The sequence below is a fragment of the Octopus sinensis genome, linkage group LG1, assembly GCF_006345805.1.
Source record: "Octopus sinensis linkage group LG1, ASM634580v1, whole genome shotgun sequence".
Taxonomy (NCBI): Eukaryota; Metazoa; Mollusca; class Cephalopoda; order Octopoda; family Octopodidae; genus Octopus; species Octopus sinensis.
Window position 1 is genome coordinate 183,821,094 of NC_042997.1, and position 24,497 is coordinate 183,845,590.

Below are 24,497 nucleotides of genomic sequence, written 5' to 3' on the forward strand. Positions count from 1 at the left end.
CTACTACTACTACTATTATTATTATCATTATGCCACCAAGGTCCACTTTACCTTTCATCCTTTCAAGGTCAAAAAAACAAAAAAAAGTTCCAGTTGGGTACTGGAGTTGATGTAATCGATTAGCCCATTTCCCCAAAATTTCAGGCCTTGTGCCTATAGCAGAAAAGATTATCATCCGTAGTATATGACCATACCAGCCCAAACGTCTCTCTTGGATGCCACATCTGATGCTTCTTATATCCAACATTTCTCTCAGGGTGCTTACACTCTGTCGTGTGTAAACACTGACGTTACACATACAGCAGATCATGCTAGCTTCATTTCTTTTGAGCCTACACATGTCCTCCACAGTCACAGCCCATGTTGCACTTCTGGAACCCTTGTCATTGTAACCGATGGAGAGTCAGTTTTATTATCTTAAACATTATTATCTTAAACTATTATTACCACCCACCACTAACCTATTACCCATCCACTCTTGTTTAACATAGTTAATATCCTGCAACTCACTGAGGTTGTTGGAGCACCACAGAAGAGTTGGTCTTCATGAATTGATTCAAAATTACATACACTGGTATAGCTTCCTGTTGCTTTTCCCAATTTCATGGAAAAATTAGCACTTAGCACTGAAAATAAAGGACACCAAATCAATTATACAGTTCACCACTGCTAAAAGTGTTGAATTATATCTTGATATGTTCCCCATTTTATAAATAGGTGAACATAGCCACTGAGAGTTCAGCGTTTTTACTTGGGATACATTGCAGCACCTGATATGGAATATGAACAGCTGTTACAAGTTACAACCATATCAACTTCATCATCATTTTTCGACCGTGGTCAAGACAATGGCATTTACTATGTTACGCCAGACTTCACGGTCCATCATAGCATTACGGAGGTCCCGTTGTTGGATACCTGTATCCCTGGAGATTACATCAGGGTAGGAGAGCGTGCACCCTCTGGTATCGGGAGCAGATGGCTTCCAGAGGAGAAGAGTAGAAATTACCTCGTTTTCAGCTCTACAACAATGTCCAGCAAACTGGACTCTCCTACCTTTCACAAGAGATGATACAAGTGGTAATTTCCCATATATTTGTACTTTGATTGGATGACGCTTCCATGAGAGATTTTGAGCTCTCATAAGGAGGCAAGTGTAAGTTCCATCCAACCGCCTCTCAAGCTTCTTTGATAACGTCAAGGTTTCTGAGCCATATAGTAGAATTGGTTCGACTGTGGCTTTGAAGACTTTAACTTACATAACCTAATTTTAATAATCTGAAATGAGTGTTTTTGTTACCCAGTTCCATATTACTTTCACAAAGTAAAATCTATTGTTAGACACAAACCAACAAGGAACTTCTATATAATCACATACCCTGCATAGTATAGTAGTCAAATCTACTCTAACATGAGGGAACCTGTATGTCATGTGATTTACCAGAAATAACCTACTCTCATAAAACAATAAAGCATTCAAAGGCAGGATGGTCAGAACAGGAATGTCTGATCTGCTCCATCAGAGCTGACCTACCACTAAACAACAAATTCAATACACTTTATATCAAATGGTCACATGTATTAAATCTAAAGCGTTAGGAAATTATGTCCCACAACAAAAGCAGTGTAGTGGCACAAGCAGTCAGCACCATATTGGATGAGATCTTGTGGCAGCCATTGCCATCTCCGAGACTGGAGTGAGACCTCACCTGCATCCATTTGCCATACGCGAGATCACAACGAGGCTCGTGACAGCAAACTGTATCATCATCATCATCATCATTTAACGTCCGCTTTCCATGCTAGCATGGGTTGGACAATTTGACTGAGGACTGGCGAACCAGATGGCTGCACCAGACTCCCATCTGATCTGGCAGAGTTTCTACAGCTGGATGCCCTTCCTAATGCCAACCACTCCGAGAGTGTAGTGGGTGCTTTTATGTGCCACCAGCACGAGGGCCACGCTCGAAATGGTGTTTTTTACGTGCCACCTGCACAGGAGTCAGTCCAGCAGCACTGGCAACGACCGCGCTCGAATGTCTCGTTCCTGTGCCACCAGCACAAGTCCCAGTAAGGCAACGCTGGTAATGATCACACTCAAATGATGCACGGAAGCCAGGCAGCTGCTCGGGCAGTGATCTATATAAGGGCAAAACAGAAACAGATTCAGTCTTTCTCTCCACTTCTTCGCAGCAGCACTTGCTGAGCACACTTCACTGGCTTGGCCTGTCTGCATGTTGTACCTCCAGAAGCAATGTGCTCGCACTAAGGGAAATACAACAAAACGCACACAGCTTGAGATGGTTGCTGAGAGCAACACACTTCACCTATTCTGTGAAACTTGTAAATAAACCGGTTGTAAATTGCATTTGTACTTAAAGACTTCTTTCTTCACCTGCCGAAGCCTGAACTACACAAAGAACAAGATAAAATGGGAGATGGCGATATTCTCCCGATATCGTAAACCTTGCCTTCCATTATAGCAGGATGACCGTGGCTAGAACGCTTACTCAATGATGTACATGATTGATTACTTTTGTGTTACAGCAATACATGAAGTTCCTAAAATCTGATGTGAATTATCATCAATCTCAATGGATTTTAGACTTTACTCTCTCTGCTCAAACAGGAGCTGACCTTAACTCCCAATAATAACTATTTGGTCACACAGTTCATTACCCTTTATCTTCATCATACATCATTATAGCCACTTCTAACATCTGGCGTTTTGCAAGGAGGTTAAGCAACTTAAAAATATTAGAATTTCAAGATCAATACTAAGAAATTAACTCAATTGCATTACCTTTCATAGAAATACTTGTACAAATAGCAGACATTGGTTCATAAAGTGCCAACAGTGAAGCCTGAAATAGAAAAAGGTCTTAGAGAACTGGGAAAAAATTGCAGATTTCATATAAAATTATGTGAACTTGCGTTGTGTCATCATCATCATTTAACATCCGTTTTCCATGGTAGCATGGGTTGGACGGTTCAACTGGGGTCTGGGAAGCCAGGAGGCTGCACCAGGCTCCAGTCTGATCTGGCAGTGATTCTACAGCTGGATGCCCTTCCTAATGCCAATCACTCTGTGAGTGTAGTGCATGCTTTTTACGTGCCACCAGCACAGGTGCCAGGAGAGGCTGGCAACGGCCATGATCGGTTGGTGCTTTTTACGTGCCACCGGCATGGAAGCCAGTCAAGTCGGTGCTTGCATCGGCCACGTATGGCTGGTGCTTTTTAGGTGCCACCGGCACAGATGCCAGGGTAGGCTGGCAACGGACACGATCGGTTGGTGCTTTTTACGTGCCATCAGCACGGAAGCCAGTCAAGGCGGTGCTGGCATAAGCCACGTACGGATGGTGCTTTTTAAGTGCCACTGGCACAGATGCCAGGGTAGGCTGGCAAGATGTCAGGTCTTTGGAGAATGTTTATAGGAGCAAGTATATCAGTATGGTTAAAATCATTTCACAACATTGCGTTTCTGGGTCCAAACCCACTGTGTCTTGGGTAAGTATCTTCTACTATAGCTTTAGGTTGACCAATATGTTGTAAGTGCAACATTCATTGAGGTAGTTTTCCTATGGTTGAATGCCCTTCTTGTCAACTGTCACCTGTAATATTTCCCCATGATCAGACATGTTTTTTCACAGTAGACTGGAAATGAACAGCATTACTTGTATGATGGTGATGCTTGTTTAAAACCATCATGTGAAGACAAGACACTCACACACACACAATGGGCATCTTTTTATCAACTCCACTCACAAGGCTTTCATCAACTAGAGGCTACAGAAGAAGGCACTTGCCCAAGGTATTGGACAAATGCTTCCCCAAGTTAATTTAGTACAATTGCTGGATCTTTTCCTTTTCATGGGCAGCTCGATTAATTAATTTTCTTTAACTAAACACATTGAAATTTTGTATACTGGTAGAATGTGTCATATAGAACATCTTTTACTCTTAGCGTTGTTGAGAAAAGTTTCTATTTACGAAGTTATTTTGTGTTAAAGTCGTCGTATTTCGGTAATTTCAACCAATCAATGATGTGTATTCAGCTGAATAAAATTACTGCTGTTGTTTGTCAACAACAACTTCCGGTCGTCTATATTTCGTTTGTCATTGTTATTTATGACATATTTCATCTCAGTTACATTCATTTTTAACAATGAAACCTTAGTTTCTCTTTTAGATCACTCTTCTAAAGATGCAATTCTTAGTTCTCAGAATTCAAACAAAAATGATGGTAACGCAAAGAAGATAATGTATCACATCAAATTCCTTGACTTTGCAGTAATCATTTCATGTTTGCATAAATGGAGCAACTATTTTTAAAGATGGATGGTATTAGAAAGGGCATCTTGGCATTAGGAAGAGCATCCTGGCGTTAGGAAGGGCATCCAGCTGTAGAAACTCTGCCAGATCAAGATTGGGGCCTGGTGCAGCTATCTGGTTTGCCAGCCCTCAGTCAAAATCGTCCAACCCATGCTAGCATGGAAAGAGGACGTTAAACGATGATGATTATGATGCTCTTTTCTAACACTAAATTATGAATAGAACCTGTTTTTGTTAATCAAGCAACCACAACCATGCAGAGTTATATGCTTTGCTCAGGGTAAAACAAAATAGTTGTAATAAGAAGAGCCTTTTAATCATGTGGTTAGTATACCAGCACTTAAAATCACAATTATTGTACCCTACATCATAATATGACTCTGCATTCATGGGACTTGAACTAACAATTTCTGGTTTAAGAACCTAGTGACTCCAGTGTCTTTGAAAAAGACACACTGGATGTGAACCTGGGTTTACGACATAGAGGAAAAGACAGGTTGGGCACATTGGAATGCCTTTGATCATATGTCTCTTGATCAGGATTGATTTGGAGCTAAACAAGAACCACCACCACCACCACCATAATCAGTTTCACTATCATCACACAAATCAAATCAAGTAAAACATTGGAAGGAGAGAGAAACACAAATAAAAAAGATGTTGACAAGAACCTTTATGATAGCATGAAGTAACTTCTCATTCTCAAAGAATACTTTCCGTTTATCAGGTGTAACGTTGACATCAACACTTCCTAGAGAAGGAGAAAAAATGAAAATAAAATATAAACATTTAGTTAAGTGTCAACAATTTAATAATGCTTTATAAACAGAAATTTTTAAAGAAGAGGTGCACTATGGCTGTGTGGTTTTTATGATTTTGCTTTTCAACTATATGATTTCAGGTTCAATTAGATACTGCAAGCACTATGTGTTAAGGGATTATACTGTGTCTGAAATCTATAGATGAGGATGAAACTGATTTTGCTTGTTCAGGAAAAAGATCAATTTTGAACAGGGAAGGCATGAAAATGGCGGTGGCGGCAGCCGCAGCAGTAGTAGTAATTGCAGCAGCAGCAAAGAAAAGAAGTAGAAATATTACCTTTGGTAATGTTCAGCTGAAGAACCACAAATGGGTACTGGTGACGGTTGTACATGTGATAAACATCATTGACAATCTTAGTAATCTGCAAAAGCAAAAAGATTTACTTAAGAAAAATCAGTCAGTATAAAAATCCAACCACACTCATAGGCAGCAGAGTTATTTGAGATTATTTTGATTTTAAAGACAACATAGGATTCAACACTCAATATATAATGCAGTTAATAACAAGAACCACAAACTGAGATTTTACATCGTATTATTCCAAATTTCACATTACCACTTTTCACCATGACTAAGATTTTCTAATCACATACAAGCATACAATGGGGATATAAATTTGATCAAAACGAGACATATAAGTACTAAGTTTCTAAGATTTAAAAGCTTATCATCATCATCATCGTTTAACATCCGCTTTCCATGCTAGCATGCGTTGGATGATTTGACTGAGGATTGGCGAACCAGAAGGCTGCACCAGGCTTCAATCTGATCTGGCAGAGTTTCTACAGCTGGATGCCCTTCTTAATGCCAACCACTCCAAGGGTGTAGAGGGTGCTTTTACGTGCCACCGGCACAAGGGCCAGTCAGGCGGTACTGGCAATGGCCACATTAAAATGGTGTTTTTTACGTGCCACCTGCACAGGAGCTAGTCCAGCGGCACTGGCAACGACCTCGCTCAAATGTTTTTTCATGTGCCAGTAAAGTGACGCTGGTAACGATCACACTTGAATGGTGCTTTTTACGTGTCACTAATATACTGACAGTCAGGATTAGGCCAAATCATCAAGAAATGGAGTAGTCACTGCTGATGAGCTTTAATTTTAAGCGAAACTAGACTAGTATGGTGATTTCACTCACTGTAGGGCAGTTAACTAAACTGTCAGTGCATAAACGTGCTTCTTTACAGCTCTAAGGGATTTTAGCTCTTATTTCTAGCGATGTAGGTTCTACCCTGCACCATCAGTCACAATTAGTAACAATTGAATTTGTCCTTTTTGGTTTTATATTGTGTAAAGCTGCCTTTGTTATTTTATATGACAGGCTTCTGTCAGTTTCTTATTTCTTTATTGCCCACAAGGGGCTAAACATAGAGGAGGCAAACAAGGACAGACAAAGGGATTGAGTCGATTACATCGACCCCAGTGCGTAACTGGTAATTAATTTATCGACCCCGTAAGGATGAAAGGCAAAGTCAACCTCGGCGGAATTTGAACTCAGAACGTAACGACAGACAAAATACCAATTTCTTTACTACCCACAAGGGGCTAAACACAGAGAGGACAAACAAGGACAGACAAATGGATTAAGTCAATTACATCAACCCCAGTGCGTAACTGGTACTTAATTTATTGACCTCCGAAAGGATGAAAGGTAAAGTTGACCTTGGTGGAATTTGAACTCAGAACTTAACGACAGACGAAATACAGCTAAGCATTTCGCCCGGCGCGCTAACGTTTCTGCCAGCTCACCACCTTAGGCTTCTTTCACTTTCTGTCTACCAAATCCACTCACAAGGATTTGGTTGGCCCAGAGTTAGGTCAGAAGACACTTGCCCAATGTGTCATGCAGTGGGACTGAATTCAGACCCACCTGGTGGAGAAGCAAATTTCTTACCACACAGCCATGCTTGAACAGAATGCTCCAATATTATAGATGGCATTCATTAAGTAAACTCAATGGCAATAATATACTCTTTTACTTGTTTCAGCCATTTGACTGTGGCCATGCTGGAGCACCACCTTTAGTCGAGCAAATCGACCCCAGGACTTATTCTTTGTAAACCTCGTACTTATTCTATCGGTCTCTTTGCCGAACCGCTAAGTTACAGGGACGTAAACACACCCCATAGGTTGTCAGGTGATGTTGGGGGAACAAACACAGACACACAAACATATACACACACATACATATATATATATATATATATATATATATATATATATATATATATATATATATATATATATATATATATATACATATATACGATGGGCTTCTTTCAGTTTCCGTCTACCAAATCCACTCACAAGGCTTGGGTCAGCCCGAAGCTATAGTAGAAAACACTTGCCCAAGGTGCCATGCAGTGGGACTGAACCTGGAACCATGTGATTCGTAAGCAAGCTACTTACCACACAGCCACTCCTACACCTAATACATATATATTCATTGACAAATTCTAAGAATTATTCTCATTATTGAAACTTACCTTTACAGAATCACAGGGGCGTTTATTGACAAAATAAAATTGCCGATCAGTGCTACTTCTTCCACAGCCATGTTCACATTTTGAAATGTAACCATCAATGCTATAAAATTAACATTATTGATTTTTAAATCCTCAGCAATCAAAATGAATATTATTAGCAATACTTTACAATATGGAAAAATGGTTTTGCATTATGGTATTTAGCTCTTCAACTCATAGTTCTAAATGTTTCCCACTGTTTTTCTTTTATGTTTGTTATTCAGCAAGATATCCATGATTTTTTAAAAACATTTTTCATGTTCAGGATTGTCAAAGTATGGAGTAAACTATTTTCATCCATTAATAGCTCTCAGGATACTGTATTCTTCAAAGAGTCCATGCTTCCTGAAATTCACCAATACTTTTAACAAGCCTATGAGCCCTTTAAATTTTATAGCTCTTTTAAAATTCTCTTTTCTGTCTGTGTACTAGGCATGCACTTTTGGGTATCATTGCTATCTTTTTGTTTACTTGACTATCGCCACTTTATATCCATTCTTTATCTATTTCTGACATGCCATAGTGCATCTGAGAACTGCATACCATAAGCTCACTATCATTACTATTTTAAAAACTGAACTTGAAGGAATCCAAGATCAGAACATGAAATAACATGACTAAATATTGTTTGGCATTTTACATGGCACTCAAGTGAAAATCTGTCATCACCTACCATTTATTCAATGAAATAGTAATATAATTAATTCTCTTAAAATACCTGAAAAGATCACACACTTCTTCATTCAGTTTTATTCCAAAGTCAGCACATACATCTTCTGAGGGTTTAGTATGAATAATTTCTGAAATTGTTTGAAGCTGTAAGACAAAGTGACATTTCATTCAGTTTTGATACAAAACTAATGATTTAATGTTTAACATAAAACAGAGAAATGAGTCATGTACGGTAAGTCAGATTCATGAAATAAACTAACAACAACACTAAATGAAAAAGATTGAGAAATTAAGTGAGTATCAAAGATATCGGCTGATGTATACAAGAAATATATACATATTTGGACATGTAACATTAACAGATTAAATATGATAATTGAAAAAAATCACAGATGAGATAATATGGAACAGCATTGGCAAAGGAAAATTGATCAGTAAATATCAAACAAACATAGATAAACATGATATTATTATAGTAATAACGAGAATACTGTTAGCCAACAACAACGATTATAGAGGAAACAGGGTAGTTTGAGAAATTAGTAACCTAAACAAGTCATAACAAATGGGAAATGAGAGATAATCTGTGGATATTTAAGCGGTCTGAAATTACTTGTTTTCCAGCATATTTAAAAAAAGATCCATAAAGATCTAAGTTAATTGAGAGTGCAATGATAAACTTCTGCATAATATAAAATACTTTGCCAATAATTATTAGGAAACCTCAGTCAACATCAGGCTTTTGAAAGCAAACCAAAGCCCTTTCTGTTTATTAATTCATAACAATAAATGTAAAAATTTCATAATACATACTTGCTTTGTTCCAAAAATATTAGCGATATTTTCTTTAACTGAACACTTTCCAATTGATGATACAATTAATGATCTTGATCTGAGGAATACCAAGAAAAGAAATTTTGAAAAGTGAGAAAGGAAATTCTTATCTTTCAAAATTAAAATCTACAAATTCATTAATGGTTATAATAAACAAGTTTGGTATCAACATAATTTTTATGGCTAAATCTAAAACCTACAAAAATCCCCACAAAAATATATACAATTCAGTAGCAGGAAAAGAACTATATACAAATCGGTGTCAGAAAAAAATAATAAAATACTATTTTAACTACTAGTCACACAAGTCAACACACTACAAGTACTAGCCTCAAGATGTCCCAACTCCAACTTTTATCTCTTCTGTTACAATAGTAGATTTTGCTCCTCTGAGCTAGAAAACAGTGTACTAACTAATACAATTACCTCCCACCCTCACATCAGCCATACTTTGCCTTAACCCACAAATAATTTTCCCTTTTTCAACAAGAGCTTGTTCCTTACTCATCTTATCATTGCAAACATAAACCTACAAATGTTCCAACTGAACATCTACATCAAACTCATCAGTTGCCTTCACTTTCCAAACTTCAGAACATATCTCAATTCAGAAAGCCGTTGGGAATATTACGTTCTTGTGATGGCCTTTTAGCAAGAAGAAACTTTTATCCCATCCACTCAATACCAAGAAACTGCAGATGAGCAACAATCTTTATGAACCTTTTGCGATTTGAGAGGCAATGATTTTAATTATCACTCATTCCTTAACTGAAAAGTAAGACTGGAATTTTACTGTGAAGCAAATATAAAAAAGTAGGCTCATTTTCTACTGCATTGCACAGTCTATTTAAAAATAATTTTAGTTTAAATATGTAAAATAATAATAAATGCGCTCTTTTAAAGCTTAGCCAGGCTCATAGGCCCAGTTTCCCGGTTTCAATGGCGTATGTGTTCCTCAGCTGGACGAGACGCCAGTCCATTGCAGTGTTACTCATTTTTGCCAGCTGAGTGGACTGGAGCAATGTGAAATGAAGTGTTTTGCTCAAGAACACAATGCGTTGCCCGGTCCAGGAATCGAAACCACAATCTTACGGTCATGATGCTGACACCCTAAACCACTTAACCACGTGCCTCCACAGTTTAGATATGTGCTGTCACCTTTTTATTTATAAACAGAATTGATCACTAAGTTTAATGATTCTTCTTCCTTCCCAAAGATGCAATTTTATTTACTTAAATTCCTTTAAAATGACTCTAAAAACATTACTTACCCTTTTCCAACCTGGTTATAACATGAAATCCTCACACCGACGTTAATAAGGCAGTAGGAATTCAAAATTTGAACCATTTTAAAGAATTCTTTTTTCAAGTTCCTTAAAAATTCTTTATGCCTAACAGGTAGTGTTGAAAACAAATTCTCCAATATGACAGTGCATCCTGGCTGCAGATGAAAATACATTTAAGTTAAATGCACATTCAAAGAAATTACATAAGGTTGAAGAAAGAAATGAAAATATTTTGACTCTGAAACAATCATTTTACTAACATTTGAATTGTGTTTATTACAATCTCTAAAAGTCTACGTTTCTGAAATTATTTTTATTTATTATATCAATTAGTCAAAGAGCAGTAACTCTAGCTCTTAGAAAACCCATCAAGTTGACATGGTTGACATTGTAGATTAATGTTTGTAAGGAAAACATGGGAAAAGAAGGAGCTTCAGGGGTTTTAACAAAATTATCATCAATGGCCTAACAAGTATCTGTTATATGTGGGTTGAGAAAGAGATGACCACAGTATTGGCACAAACCAAAGAAGAGTTCATCATTGAAACAAATGCCTTTCTTATAGATGATGCCTGATATGCCATTAATTAAAGATTGTGGACTATACCAATTACATAGAACATCATCATCGTTTAACATCCGCTTTCCATGCTAGTATGGGTTGGACGATTTGACTGAGGTCTGGTGAAACAGATGGCTGCACCAGACTCCAATCTGTTCTAGCAGAGTTTCTACAGCTGGATGCCCTTCCTAGTGCCAACCACTCCGAGAGTGTAGTGGGTGCTTTTACGTGCCACCAGCATGAGGGCCAGTTAGGTGGTACTGGCAACGGCCATGCTCAAATGGTGCTTTTTATGTGCCACCTGCACAGGAACCAGTCCAGCGGTACTGGCAATACAATAAATGTGAAAATAATTTTCTTTCTCTAAATGTTTTTATAATACATACTTGCTTTGTTCCAAAAATATTGGCGATATTTTCTTTAACTGAACACTTTCCAATTGATGATACAATTAATGATCTTGATCCTTGATTCTGTATTTGGTTTGCAATATTCTTGATGTAAACTCATCCATTGAAGCGACCTTCCCGAGATACAATGAAATAAGACACAAAAAGTAAGGAAATATAAAGAAATGAATGCATCTTACTTGTCTTGCACAAGGTGTGCGTGAATTAATCTTTCCATGATGATCAAATTGGAGTTTTGTACCAACTGAAGCATTTATATGTCTGGTGATAACTGTTAGTTTACTGAGGGCACACAATGAACTCAATGCTTCTCCACGAAACCCAAATGTTTCTACTAAGGTGAGGTCAGAAATATCCTTCAGTTTGGAGGTATAATGTTTCAAAGCTGAGAAAATCCCAAAACAAAGAAAATTAATTTTAAACTTTTAAAATTTGGCATATAAGTATATTTTAAAGTTTTGTTTATTTTCATTTATTTATCAGTTTTAAACACACACACAGTTCTATGGTAATCATAATCATTGTTCGACCGTGGTCGAGACAATGGAATACCGTGCCACGCCAGACCTCACAGTTCATCATAGCATTACGGAGGTCCTGTTGCTGGATGGCTGTATCCCTAGAGATTACATCAGGGTAAGAGAGTGTGCGCCCTTTGGTGTCGCGAGCAGATGGCTTCCAGAGGAGAAGAGTAGAAATTACCTCGTTTTCAGCTCTACAACAATACCCAGGAAACTGGACTCTTCTACCTTTCACAAGAGATGATAAAGTGTATGAGGTGGTTTTACTACACTTGTATCTGAATTATTAATACTTCCCCTGAAGTATTAATACTGAGAAGAATTTGATTTGTTGTTAACTAAGAAAACTGAAGTGACAATGGTTGCATACATACAAAATAAAATAGCAACAGCAAAATTTGAATGAGACCCTGGAATTAGTAGTTCAACACATTACAGCCCTTTTTTTACGTCGATAATGACTCTACTTCAGATTTTGGATATTTAGTGAATTGCTGAAGTGGTATTCATTTTTTTTCCCCCTCTCTCATTTAAGTGGGGTAGTTTTCTGCAGGATAATCATTCAATTACAAGGTGAAAAAGTAATTTTCAGCGAAGTGAGACTAAGTTAAGAGTAACTTATCAAGGGACGCAACTCCTTGTCATTGCTGAGATACATCTGTAAATTAGATTTTTTAACCTTACAGCCACTACACATCTCTTACCTTGGGTTCAAGATTTTTAAATATAACTAGCAGAGATACTCGGCCTTGCTCAGAATTAAAACTGCATAGATTTTTATTGCTTTACTTATTTCAGTCATGTGACTGCAGCCAAGCTGGAGCACCACCGTTGGTCGAAGAAATCAATCACAAGATTTATTCATTGTAAGCCTAGTACTCATTCTGTCAGTGTCTTTTACCAAACTGCTAAGTTACAGGAATGTAAACACAGCAACATCAGTGGTCAAGCAATGGTGGGGGTACAAATACAAGACACACACACAAATATACACATATACACAACAGTCTTCTTTCAGTTTCCAAGTACGAAATCCACCCACAAAGTTTTGGTCGGTGCGAATGGCTTTATTATACGGTGCCATATTTTACAATTCTGTATATAATAATAATAATAATAATGGTATTTTTATATAAGCTTAAAGCTTATGCCGTTCACCGTGCAATGACTAAGGAAAATAGTCTAATAATATAAGCCCTCGACAGAAAAAAAAAAAAGACTTTCCCTGGCATTTGGAAAGAATTTAATGCAGTAACAATACACTTACTTAAACCTTCAAAATTTTCTTCTGCGACGCCACAACCATTATCAATAACTTCAATCAACTCAGAACCATATTCTTTTAATTTAATTTCTGCAAATCAAATTGACATTGATAAAAACACATAGATTAGATTAAATATTAGATAAGTTGTCATAGGAACTGCGAACTATTTACAATAATTTGAAGTTGTTAATCCAATCCATCTGTGATAATAATAGCTATGATCAACTTTTACTACTTTACTAAACTCAAACTAGAAATACATTTCCATAGATAAAATATTTCCCATTGAGCAGATTTCCTCATGCTAGTAACTAAAATATGAAGCAGAAGCAGTACTTATTTTCAGGTACTGACAAAGTTGGAACCTCAGCTAATTATAATTGTTAAGATGCAAAGTTTCTAAATATTTTTTGTCTCTTCCTTCTCGAGCCATGCCTGGCTCATAAGGGCCGGTTTCCCAGTTTCCTTGGTGTATAGGTTCCCCACCTGGATGGGATGATGGTCCGTCGCAGGTGAGCTGCAAGATGCAGGAAGAAAGAATGAGAGAAAGTTGTGGCGAAAGAGTCAGAAGTTCGCCATTACCTTCTGTCAGAGTCACGTGGAGCTTAGGTGTTTCGCTCATAAACACACACATCGCCCAATCTGAGATTCAAACCCATGATCTAATCACTAGGCCATGTGCCTCCAAATAATATAATAAACAGCTTTGTAAAAAACATTAAAAAAAGTGAAGTTAAATCATGCTACAGCGTTACTAAAATACCCATTTCATTTGATGCAAAAAAAAAAGACAGAAAACATATGCTCACAAAAATAGCTTTATTAACAAAATATACTTATATTAAAGGATGGTTTGTATGCAGCAATAATAAAAAAAGGGCCTATTTCACTTTCTTATATTGTTATCAACACAAAACACTTTGAATGGAAACAAAACTAGGTACAGCACAATCTGGCTGTGACACCTTTCTACTACCCCAAATGAAAAGCTGTTTGATGACTCAGTTCAGAATGAGGTATGGCATAATCAAGATGGATCATTTCCGTACTTTACATTACTAATATTTACTTCTATAGCAATAGTCTACTCAAACAATGTTGGTAAGGCTTTCACAAAAACAACTAAGCATAAAATGATATTAACAAAATGTAGAAAGGCAGGTCCTTCAAAACTATTTCAATAAAAATGAAAAAATTTCTAAAACAATGATGTTGATACATACCGACAGTTGTGGCTCCAGCATCTATACTGTTCTCAACAAGTTCTTTAACGCCTGTTGCTAGATTAACAATGACCTGACCAGAGCATATGTGATGAATTGATTTACGATCAATTGCCTGGATAGTATCTTTCTGAAATGTTCGATTCTTCAGAAATTCTTCACTGTCATTTTGGCTGGAACTCGTAGCACTGTAGATATTAAAAATTACATGTCATTTAATATTTATTAGAAATAACTAAAACACTACCAAGTCACTTATAAATAACTAGCAGTATCACCCGGCGTTGCTCGGGTTTGTAAGGGAAATAACTATATAAGCATTTTTAGAGATGTAAAGTATAATAGCCATCTCAATATGGCTAACCACAAAGGTGGGGGGGGGGTATTGTAGCTTTTTACGTTCTGAGATTTAATAATAAATTTTTAGAGAGTTACTTCCCTTATATATGCCAAAAATGCATTAAAAATGGGAAAAATAGATGGTAAATTTTTTTTTAAATCGTAGACTTATCGTAGACGCGCGCTAATACCCAGAAGGGCTCGATATGAATCACGACTATAAGATACCCGGTTTTGGTTAAACTGCACCGCAAAATGTGGGAGTAGTTAGGAATCTAAATCGTAGGAGACAGACAGCACACAACCTCACTTTTATATATAAAGATGATGATGATGGTGTGAGTGAGAGTTTATAACAAGGAGAGTATTCCATACAGAAGTAGGGTGTAATTATTTATTAATGTGCTGAAATTACTCTCTATTTTATTCTTACATTTTTAGAGTTTTATAAGTGTTGTCCTTCATGCTACTGATTTTCAAAGAGCAAAACTTTATTTACAACAAAGATATGTGTGAGTAGGCACCCATATGGACTCCATCCCATTTCACAGCCTGTATCTACTGAAATCTCACCAATAACCCACTAGAAGAATCCCATCTCTCTAAGTCTATAAAACTATCTTCATACTGATTGCATCACTAAATATTTCACAAGCATAACAGCTAGTGATTTCAAGGGAAGATTTATGCAACTTATGCATGCCGTCAGAGGTAGGAACAAGGAAAAGTGAAAAAAAGACATTCCTATAGATGTGTAACCACTGACTTTGTTGCTTCATAACTTCCAGGAAAATGGATGCTTTTTAACGAAATTTTCAACAAATAATAATAATAATACATTGTGTACAGTGCTCAGGTGCACAACAACTCATCTAAAGTGTATGTATAGTACATAGGGTAATGTACAAGCGTCAGGAAAAGAACAGTGCATGAGTCATGACATACACATATGTGTATGAGTATGGAAGGGGGACAATCAGGTGTAGTTTCGGTGGATTTCGGAAAGCATGAGGGCCTTAAAGGATGCAGTGTCATGGCAGTCAACAACTGACGCAGGCAGTTTGTTCCATGCTTCAGCAACTCTGAGCGTGAAAAAATGTTTCTGAAAGTCATGGGAGCTGTGCTGTTTTCTGACTTTGTAGGCATGTCCACGTGTGTTGGACACATGGAGATCAAAAAGGTGTTCAGTGGTGTTGTTGGTGAGGTGGTTGATAACTTTGTGGGTGTTTACCAAGTCCATCGCCAGACGCCGGAGCTTCAGTGAATCCATGCCCAGGGAAACAAGGCGCTCAGAGTATGGTAGGTGTCTGATGGAGGGTATGTGTTTGGTTGCATGTCTCTGAGCAGATTTCAGGAGGTCAATGTTCTGAGCAAGATAGGGGTTCCAAACTGATGATGCAAATTAGATTAAGAGTATATAGGGATTAATCCTAGCAATGACCTTTTCAGGCTTTTCAATATTTTAAAATTATAAATAGAATGGGGTGTAGGGTTGAAAAAAATCATAAATTTCCAAAATTTTTTTTATAGTATAAATGTGTTAATGGGGAGAAAAACCTCATGATAAAGAAATGAGGAGGGTGTTTTAAGGATATGCTAGAAACAACAGCCTAATCTCCCTTAGATCACACACTTTTCCCTCTGAAAATATTTACAAATATTTTTTTTTTTTTATCGTAAAGCTGTTCCCATTTTTTTTTTAAAGTGCGCAGGGCCAAAAAATTGACCAAAATTGGTTTGGAGTCGGGGATTGAGATGGGTAAGGCGAAAAAAATATTATAAATTTTCAAAACTATTTTTTCATAAAAAGATAACCCCAACATCATTTCGAAGGCCGTGATGAAAAAAAAAAACAAAAAGAGAAAATCCCAGTCAAAACGGAGAAATTCCAACTTATGTGGGCTTCTTGATCCGAAAATCCTCACCTAATTCCCTCGGAAAAAAAAATTCATAACAAATTCTTTTATAATCGTAATCTATGCTGTTTGAAAGGTATTTGTATAAAATTTCATTAAAAGATACCCATTTTCCCGAAAACTGAGGCAAAAAAGTCGGGCCGTGTGAATTTTCCGAAACTCCTCCCCCCCCACACCTTCGGAAAAATTCTTTCCAACAGATCACTATATACTCTAAATCTACAACATCTAAGTAGTATTTGTTGAAGGCTTCGGTAAAAAGTATCCATTTTCCTGGATGTTATGAGGCAACAAAATCGGGGGTTGGGTACACATCTGCAGGAATGCAAAAAAAAAAGAAGGGGGGAGAATCCAACATATGCGAGCGTCCTTATCCGAAAACGGGGCTAGTACAGAATCGCACCTTTCTTTGAAAAAGGCAATTTTGGAAAAAATGTTATCGGATTCCTAATTTTTAGATGTCAGAGATTATGAATATGCAAAAAAAAAAATTAATTTCATCCCTAAATTTTAAATTTTGATCTTGTTTATTAAAAAGGTTGCAAGACGCAACGCAAATTTTTGAAAAGAAAATAAGTAAATGAGTAGAAATTTTGGTAAAATTTTACTGGTGAGTGTGTTAAATTATAAGGCACAACAGAATATGCTTCAATACACGAACTCACATAAAGAATCTTGCAAACCAAACATTAATATGTTTAATAATTAATGTTATAAAGTTTAAGACGGGGCTCAAATTTCACCCTTCCCCCAATTTTAAATTTTGAACTTTTTCATCCATTTATTTATTTGCCTGTCTATTTATCCCTGTCTGTTTATTCATGAAATATATTTGCCAACTAAATGTGGATGGTGTTGTTGTTTTTAGCCCCAGGAAGACATTCATATCTATCTATACACATACCTATATGCTTATTGAATTAAAAATTTTGAAAACGTGCTTTCTTGCATATTCATAATCTCCGACATCTAAAACGTAGGAATCTGGCGAAACTGCATTAGCTCTTCCGAAACTCCACCCATGCATTTATATGTCAGATAAATGCTTATATCGCTAACAATAGCAAGGTGTATATATTCAATTCGCTTGGTTTGGCGAAGGTAAAGAACACGCACACCCTGTGTTTAGGGATAGGGTTATGCCGAAAATGGGTGGTGTGCGTATTCTTTACTTTCGCCGAATTCTGGTTTAAGCACCCCGTATAAACTCTCTTACTGTAAATATACAGTTACGAAAATGCAGTATTAAACATGTTAAGCTACTATAACATCTTAAGAACCTTGTATTTGATATTACAAAGAAAAAGCGCACAAAACGAGTCAGTGTCACAGCTCTCATAAAACTCTCATAATGGTGATGTTGGTGTTGACGCTTTAACCATGCAATAACAAGTGTCCTTAGTAAGCCCTTCCTGCAAAAGACCGTGGATAGGGAAAGAAGGGCAGACCGGAAAATGGACGGGAAACCTCAGTAAATGGACAAGTAAATAAAAGTGGACCAAGTTCTGGTACACAGCAGTGACAAGTCATTATCTGCCGTAACTCTGAGCACCTTTTCAAACTCCACCTGTCTAACACCCGTGGATACGTTTACAAAGTCAGAAAACAGCACAGCTCCCATGACTTTCGGAAACATTTTTTCACGCTAAGAGTTGCTGAAGCATGGAACAGACTGCCAGCATCAGTTGTTAGTTGTCGGAGCACTGCATCCTTCAAAACTTCCATGCTTCCTAAGATTCGCCAACACTGCACCTGATTTTCTCCCCTCCATACACGCAAGCATGTAGCTGACTCGAACACTGTTCGCTTTCCAGACATTAGTACATTACTGCATATGCTTTATACGCACTTTTGACAAGTTGTGGTGCACCTGAACACTGTATACAATAATTTCATTATTATTATTATCACGACGGAGCACCGACAACAACATTACAAACTGAGGGCTCGAGCAAGCGAAATTTATGGATAAATTAGAGAAGGGAAGCCTTCATCTACTTGAAAAGAAAATATCTATTACACACAATACCGAGTAATAAAGAGGCGAGCCTGAAATCTATAGGCGAAGTGTCCTGAAAATGACACTATTTAATCGCGAGCATTATAGAGTTTAAGGCCGAAAATTATCAAACTGAGAAAAACATTATTAACGTCACCACGTCCCAACTCTATTTCCCAAACAATCAGTTTTTAACACTTATGTAAGCAAACAACGGTGACAAGCACAAACCAGGTGTTCATACCATATAACAGAATTTCCCTTTCCTTTATATTTTTCCTAAGGGAAGATGATTAAATAGGTGTCATAAGACTGAGAAAATAATATTAAAACATATTAGTTGTTGCACATACCTGTCACTGTTATTTTCTTCCATCTTCATCTATCGTCACGACGCGGGAGTTTTAATACATTCATATCATTTAACAGTTTCCCAACAAACTCATTAACGAGCGCTTTGTATATTCTTAATTTCTTTACTTTTCTTTTTCGTTTTATCAACGAGGAATTCTTGCCAATATATAAAATAATATAAAATAGTAATTAATTTATATCGAACAAAAAGTTTTAATTTACTGTAAACAATTTATAATTGTTGATGCTATGAAGAAAGATAAATACTGAACATCCTTCGAAGCGGTGTAGTTATTGTAAATTTCATTAAAAACTTACAAACTATTTTAAGACTTTTACTCAGTATATAATTATTCTGCGTTGATTGTTATATATAGTAAATAGTAAATAAAGATTTTAATTCACTAAAAAAGCGCAAAACAAATCCATTAATATGTTTTTATAATTAATTATACCGAGTTCCTTACAGAGATAGTTCCGAGCTGTTGGTATACGAATAAAGTTCAATTGATAAACAAGAGAATTATTCTTTTTTCGCTAAGATAAAAACTAAATTACATTCTAATAAAACTGTATTTTACATATTTAGTTTCAAAAGAGTTTCGTTTTGATCATGCTAACTGTGGTTCAGCTAATTTAAATTTGTGCGCGCGTGGTGTTTCTGCGAGCGTCAAAAGAGCATAGGACGCACTTTTGTGTGTGAAAAATTTCTAATTGACCGAAATTTATGGGACCGCTCGAAATGATTATTAATTACAATTTAGAAGTGAGAGTATAAGTTGATAGCGAATTGGATCAGAAGAGTCTTCTTTCTCGGGTTATCATCTATATAATGTATACATTAAAAAAAAAAAAAGAATCAATGGAAATAATTATTCAAAGACGACATCACTTGAAAAACAATAGTTAGTTTTAAATTATTGAATGTAGTGAAGATTAATATTCATAAGAATTACGCGGTGAAAAAAACAACAACATTAGCTCAATATTATTTTTAGACATTTCAGTAAGCACGGGAGATAACACCAGATATGCTTTAGTGTTATTAGACCTCTTCAGTTATGTATAGATTTCACTGTAACTGCAGAAGTAGTGACGAGATAACCACTAAGTAGATGTAAAATATTGTGTACGAGTAGACATGAAAAATCAGCTAATTTAAATATTTACTTATTCCCATCTTTATTTCGGCAAGTACGAGGGGCTTTCAGTAAGTAATGCTCCTGACCCACTTCCCATAGCAGTAAAGCAACGAAACTTGGCACAGTTATTAGTCTTTTCTACATAGGAACCACCCAGAGTTACGCATTTCTCCCATCGTTTGGTGCAGCTCTGGAGACCGTTTTTGTAGAAGACCCCAGCTTGGTCCTCCAACCACGACGTGACTTCAGAAATTAAGGCTGCATCATCTGGGAAACGCTTTCCTTTCAAAAACAACTTCATGGCTGGGAAGAGGTGAAAATCAGAGGGTGCAAGGTCAGGAGAGTAGGGGTTATGGGGGAGGAGTTCATAGCCGCACGCCCGTGCTTCTGATATGGCGACACGCGAGTTGTGAACCGGAGCGTTGTCCTGCAGGAGGAGGATGCCTTTGCTGATCTTGCCCCGCCTCTTGATTTTGATAGCTTCTCGTTAATTTCCTCAAAAGTGAAGCATAATAGGCTCCTATAATTGTGGTACCCTTTGCCAGGAAAACTGTCATCACTACTCCGTTTTAGGGTTAGTGTTAGTGAATAAAGTCAAAATTGAAGAAGTTGGAGGGAAAGGGGAGGGGAATTTCACAATGCCGATTTTTGGCAATTTTCCGGAACCTCCGTATCCGAAAACGGGGATTTTTTGAAAAAAAAAAAAATTACAAAAATAAACAAATTTGGGAGAAAATGGGGGGGGGGGTCTTTCCAAGTGAAATAATTTAAAATACAGATAAGAGAGAAATAAGCGAAAAAATATTTTATTGTGAAAGCATTTGAATATTATTATTTAATACAGGCAATCATAGGTAATTAAAAGGGATCTTTTCTGTTTGAACGGCAGTTTTTAACATAATTTCTAGGTAACTAAAAAATTTTAAACTTCATATACTAGTAGAATGTGTTTATAAAACATCTTTTTCTCTTGGCTTTATTGAGAAAATTCTATAGTTTGTAAGATATTTGTTGTTTTTTTCCTTCAGTTTCTGCAATTTCAACCAATCAATGACGTCTATTGGAGGTGAAAACATTATGTGCCGTATGAATATGTCCCTCGTTTAAGAAACAGATTGGGTTTATTTACATTTGTGAAGAAAAAAAAAGATACCATTCCCCCCACCCCTAACCCTAAAACAGATTGAAAGGCAATGGATCGATACTAGGGTCATAATTATGGGTGACAATTTCATATGACACCACTAGAAAAAACTGTCGTTCAAACCGAAAAGATCCACCTTCTTTTCTACTGTTGTTCGACAACTGTTTACTGCAATGCCTATCCATTTTTTGTCAAAGAAGACATTCCACCTAAACTCATGTAAATCATTAACTTGAGAAACCGCCATATCGAATCAATTAATGTCCCCTTTATGGCATTCATCTATCAAAACCCCTACCAGTTTTCAGGTTTTTTTAGCCGTCAGTTTTGATTAATGTCAGTAGTTTTTTTTTTTTAAGGCATGACCTTCACACAAGCACACTCCATTTATATTTCTACACTTGCGCTTTATGTAGACGCTTGATTCAATCCATTCTTCAAATATTCGTAATTACTGTGGGACAATCGAGCAGATCAAATCAAAGGTCCTCAAGTCGTGAACATCCCTTTTTTAAAGGGTATTTATAAAATGTGTTCTTTTACAAGATAGTAGGGGGTAATTTGAGGAAGGTAGGGCTGTTATTTCTAACAGGTCGAGCGGTCGCATAGAAGCCGGAGTTTATTTATCTATTTTTTAAAATTAAAAGTATGCAAGCCACATGCAGTTTTTAAATGGAAATTAAGAAGTAAATTTCCAGGTCGATTTCAGTCGTTTCCCGACTCCCTAATCTCTTCACGTAGAAAAAAAAAAAAGGTGGGAGGACTTATTCAAAAGAAACTAAATATTTAAGTTGTCATTGCAAGTTCCCTAATAAACTATAATTTTAAGATTTAGTAATTTCTTTTTGGAAAAGGGGATTCAAAGAAAACAATACGAAGTGGTAACCTTTTTAAAACAGTAATCGATATATTTCGAAATAATTCTTATATATTTGTGAACCAATATAAATCGGTTTTTAAGAATACGAAACCAATATTTACATAAAATAAATTTGGATAATTCCAATAAAGATATTTAGAAATTCTTAGACAAATCGAATTTATATTAATTGATGAAGTTTGAGCTGCAAATAAGTTGAAGCTTTCAACGAAAACAGTTTTCTGAGTGATCTGTGATATTGGAAATCGAACCTGACTGTTTTCAAATTTCCTTAGTTTCGAACATTGTCACATCTTACGAAAATGCCCAACGATTCATCAAAGAAAATTAATTTTATTTTATCTCTTTAATTGGAAACGTAACTTAACATGACATCATTATAAACTTCATTTGTTTTCATAATAAATATTGCACGGCTCTATATTACATATAATATAAGTGCAATGGCGGACATGCAATCCGCTCTCTTAGAGATTGAGACTTTAAATCAAGAACACCAAGCAAGCAAAAAGTAAGCAAATTCTATGTCTTTAATTGGTTATATAAAATTGCTGGATAATTCTGTTCTATAAAAAGCACAGAGAAAAGTTTCAATTTATTGATTTTATTGCTCTTTTGACCCTGCGTGTGTTACTTGGGCGACAAGAGAGTTCGTGTTTTCTTTCTTATTTCCTTCACGAAATCAACTAAACGCTGGAGTGTTAATGTTATTTTAACTAATTACGGTGTATATTATATTTTACCCAATATTACAAGTGGTTATAAATGACTCCTCTTCTCAGACATTTGTTTTCCCGAAGGGTTCTTTTGTTAGATTATCAGATACCGTGGCTTTTAATCTGAGACAAAAATTCCAGTATGACTTTCTGCGTATTCTTGTTACAAAATGAACGAAAGGGAAAATGATTGAGTGTTTTCATTTGCTTCATGGCATCTGTGTATTGATTCGAAATCTGTAGATCATTTGCACATAAAAATTAAGATTGAAATAAAAATAAATCCATAAATCTCCAATCATTGTCAATGACCGGTTACTGTTTGTTTATATTCCCATATCGTTTTACGAAATGCTTCCTTGAATAAATACTGTTGTTAAAAGCCAGTGCTTCGAAATTATGAATACTATTTTGTTTCATATTGAGAAGCATGTGTATTTTCTTAGAGACATTTTATTATATCTCGTGGCTTTAATTAACCCTTTGCTTTGTCGCCAACTAATAAAGTTGCACGCAGTCTGTAGGTGTTGTTTATTTCTTAAGTTTCTGATTTCGAAAACTGGTGTAGATTTCAGACATTGAATATAACATCGTATTGTTGGAGGGTTGAATATAATCTGTGTATGTTCGATAGATTATTCAATTCCTGTTACGTTAATATCATTACACGACCCAACAGCATGCTGGCTAGTTGAATGTTGCTCCCTTCGTATTGACTATATCTCATTAATCACACCCACGAATTAGCCCCTCTTTATCTCTCAAAGACTAATTAATCAACTGTCAGAATCTACTAATATTTTCGACTATATCTAGACAAAATAAGTTCCAATATCGAAAGGATGGTGAATTAGCAAAATCGTTAGATATACGGTATTTAATATAATCCTTTAACGTTCTGAGTTCAAATCTAACCGTGGTTTTACCTTTCATTTTCTGGAGGTCGATAAACTAAAGAAATACAAGTCCAACATAGTCAACTATACCTATCCTTCATATCTATCTGAAATTAATATCCATTGGGAGCTCAATATTTATTTCCTGTCACGTTTCTATCAATATATTTACTCTCTATCAATCTAACCACTCTAAGTTGTTGCTTTTTTTTTCTTCTTATTGGTTTGGTCTGGGGAAAGGGACTGTTCCCATTAAAGACATCAACGGGGTTGGTATTTTTCTTGAACAACTGCAAGTTGAAGTTGTAAGAAAAACATTTGCTTAGAGGGAATTCTACAGGGTGGCCCTGGCTTGGGTGACTGGGCATAGTGATGCAAATGGCTAGGTACATGTGAGTCTGGGTAGGCCTGAATTAAGGTGGCATAGGAGGATAGATGCTTCTGAAGTAACAGTATAATAGAAAGAGTGAAGAGAAGGTACATCTGTGGACTAAAGATATATGTCTTCATGCTAATCAGCCAGGTGGCCCATTGTTTTGGTTGGGAGGAAGATCCTGTGCCCATGCTCTTTACTGGCCCTCCAAGACTGGTGAGATTTCTGCAGTTGATATTTCTCTTGAATAGTTACTAGTTGATAGCTGCAGGAAGGGAATTAAGA

General features: G+C 36.4%; 2 protein-coding genes across 2 annotated transcripts in view; one reads left to right on the forward strand and one right to left on the reverse strand.

The window, feature by feature from the left end:
- The window catches only part of LOC115213062 (mismatch repair endonuclease PMS2), a 35,691-nt gene extending 16,361 nt beyond the window's left edge, over positions 1 to 19,330 (reverse strand). The window contains exons 1-11 of the mRNA XM_029781975.2: positions 19,061 to 19,330; positions 14,454 to 14,641; positions 13,231 to 13,317; positions 11,622 to 11,827; positions 10,456 to 10,625; positions 9,164 to 9,242; positions 8,397 to 8,494; positions 7,640 to 7,739; positions 5,431 to 5,515; positions 5,004 to 5,083; positions 2,804 to 2,864 (exon numbers count right to left, since the gene is read on the reverse strand). Coding sequence (XP_029637835.1) covers positions 2,804 to 2,864; positions 5,004 to 5,083; positions 5,431 to 5,515; positions 7,640 to 7,739; positions 8,397 to 8,494; positions 9,164 to 9,242; positions 10,456 to 10,625; positions 11,622 to 11,827; positions 13,231 to 13,317; positions 14,454 to 14,641; positions 19,061 to 19,089 — 1,183 coding nt within the window. The 5' untranslated portion in view covers positions 19,090 to 19,330. The remainder of the gene's footprint in view (positions 1 to 2,803; positions 2,865 to 5,003; positions 5,084 to 5,430; positions 5,516 to 7,639; positions 7,740 to 8,396; positions 8,495 to 9,163; positions 9,243 to 10,455; positions 10,626 to 11,621; positions 11,828 to 13,230; positions 13,318 to 14,453; positions 14,642 to 19,060) is intronic.
- A 3,248-nt stretch (positions 19,331 to 22,578) lies between these two features.
- LOC115213250 (serine/threonine-protein kinase PRP4 homolog) overlaps positions 22,579 to 24,497 on the forward strand; it is a 46,201-nt gene continuing 44,282 nt past the window's right edge. The window contains exon 1 of the mRNA XM_029782188.2: positions 22,579 to 22,738. Within this exon, the coding sequence (XP_029638048.1) occupies positions 22,671 to 22,738 (68 nt within the window). The 5' untranslated portion in view covers positions 22,579 to 22,670. The remainder of the gene's footprint in view (positions 22,739 to 24,497) is intronic.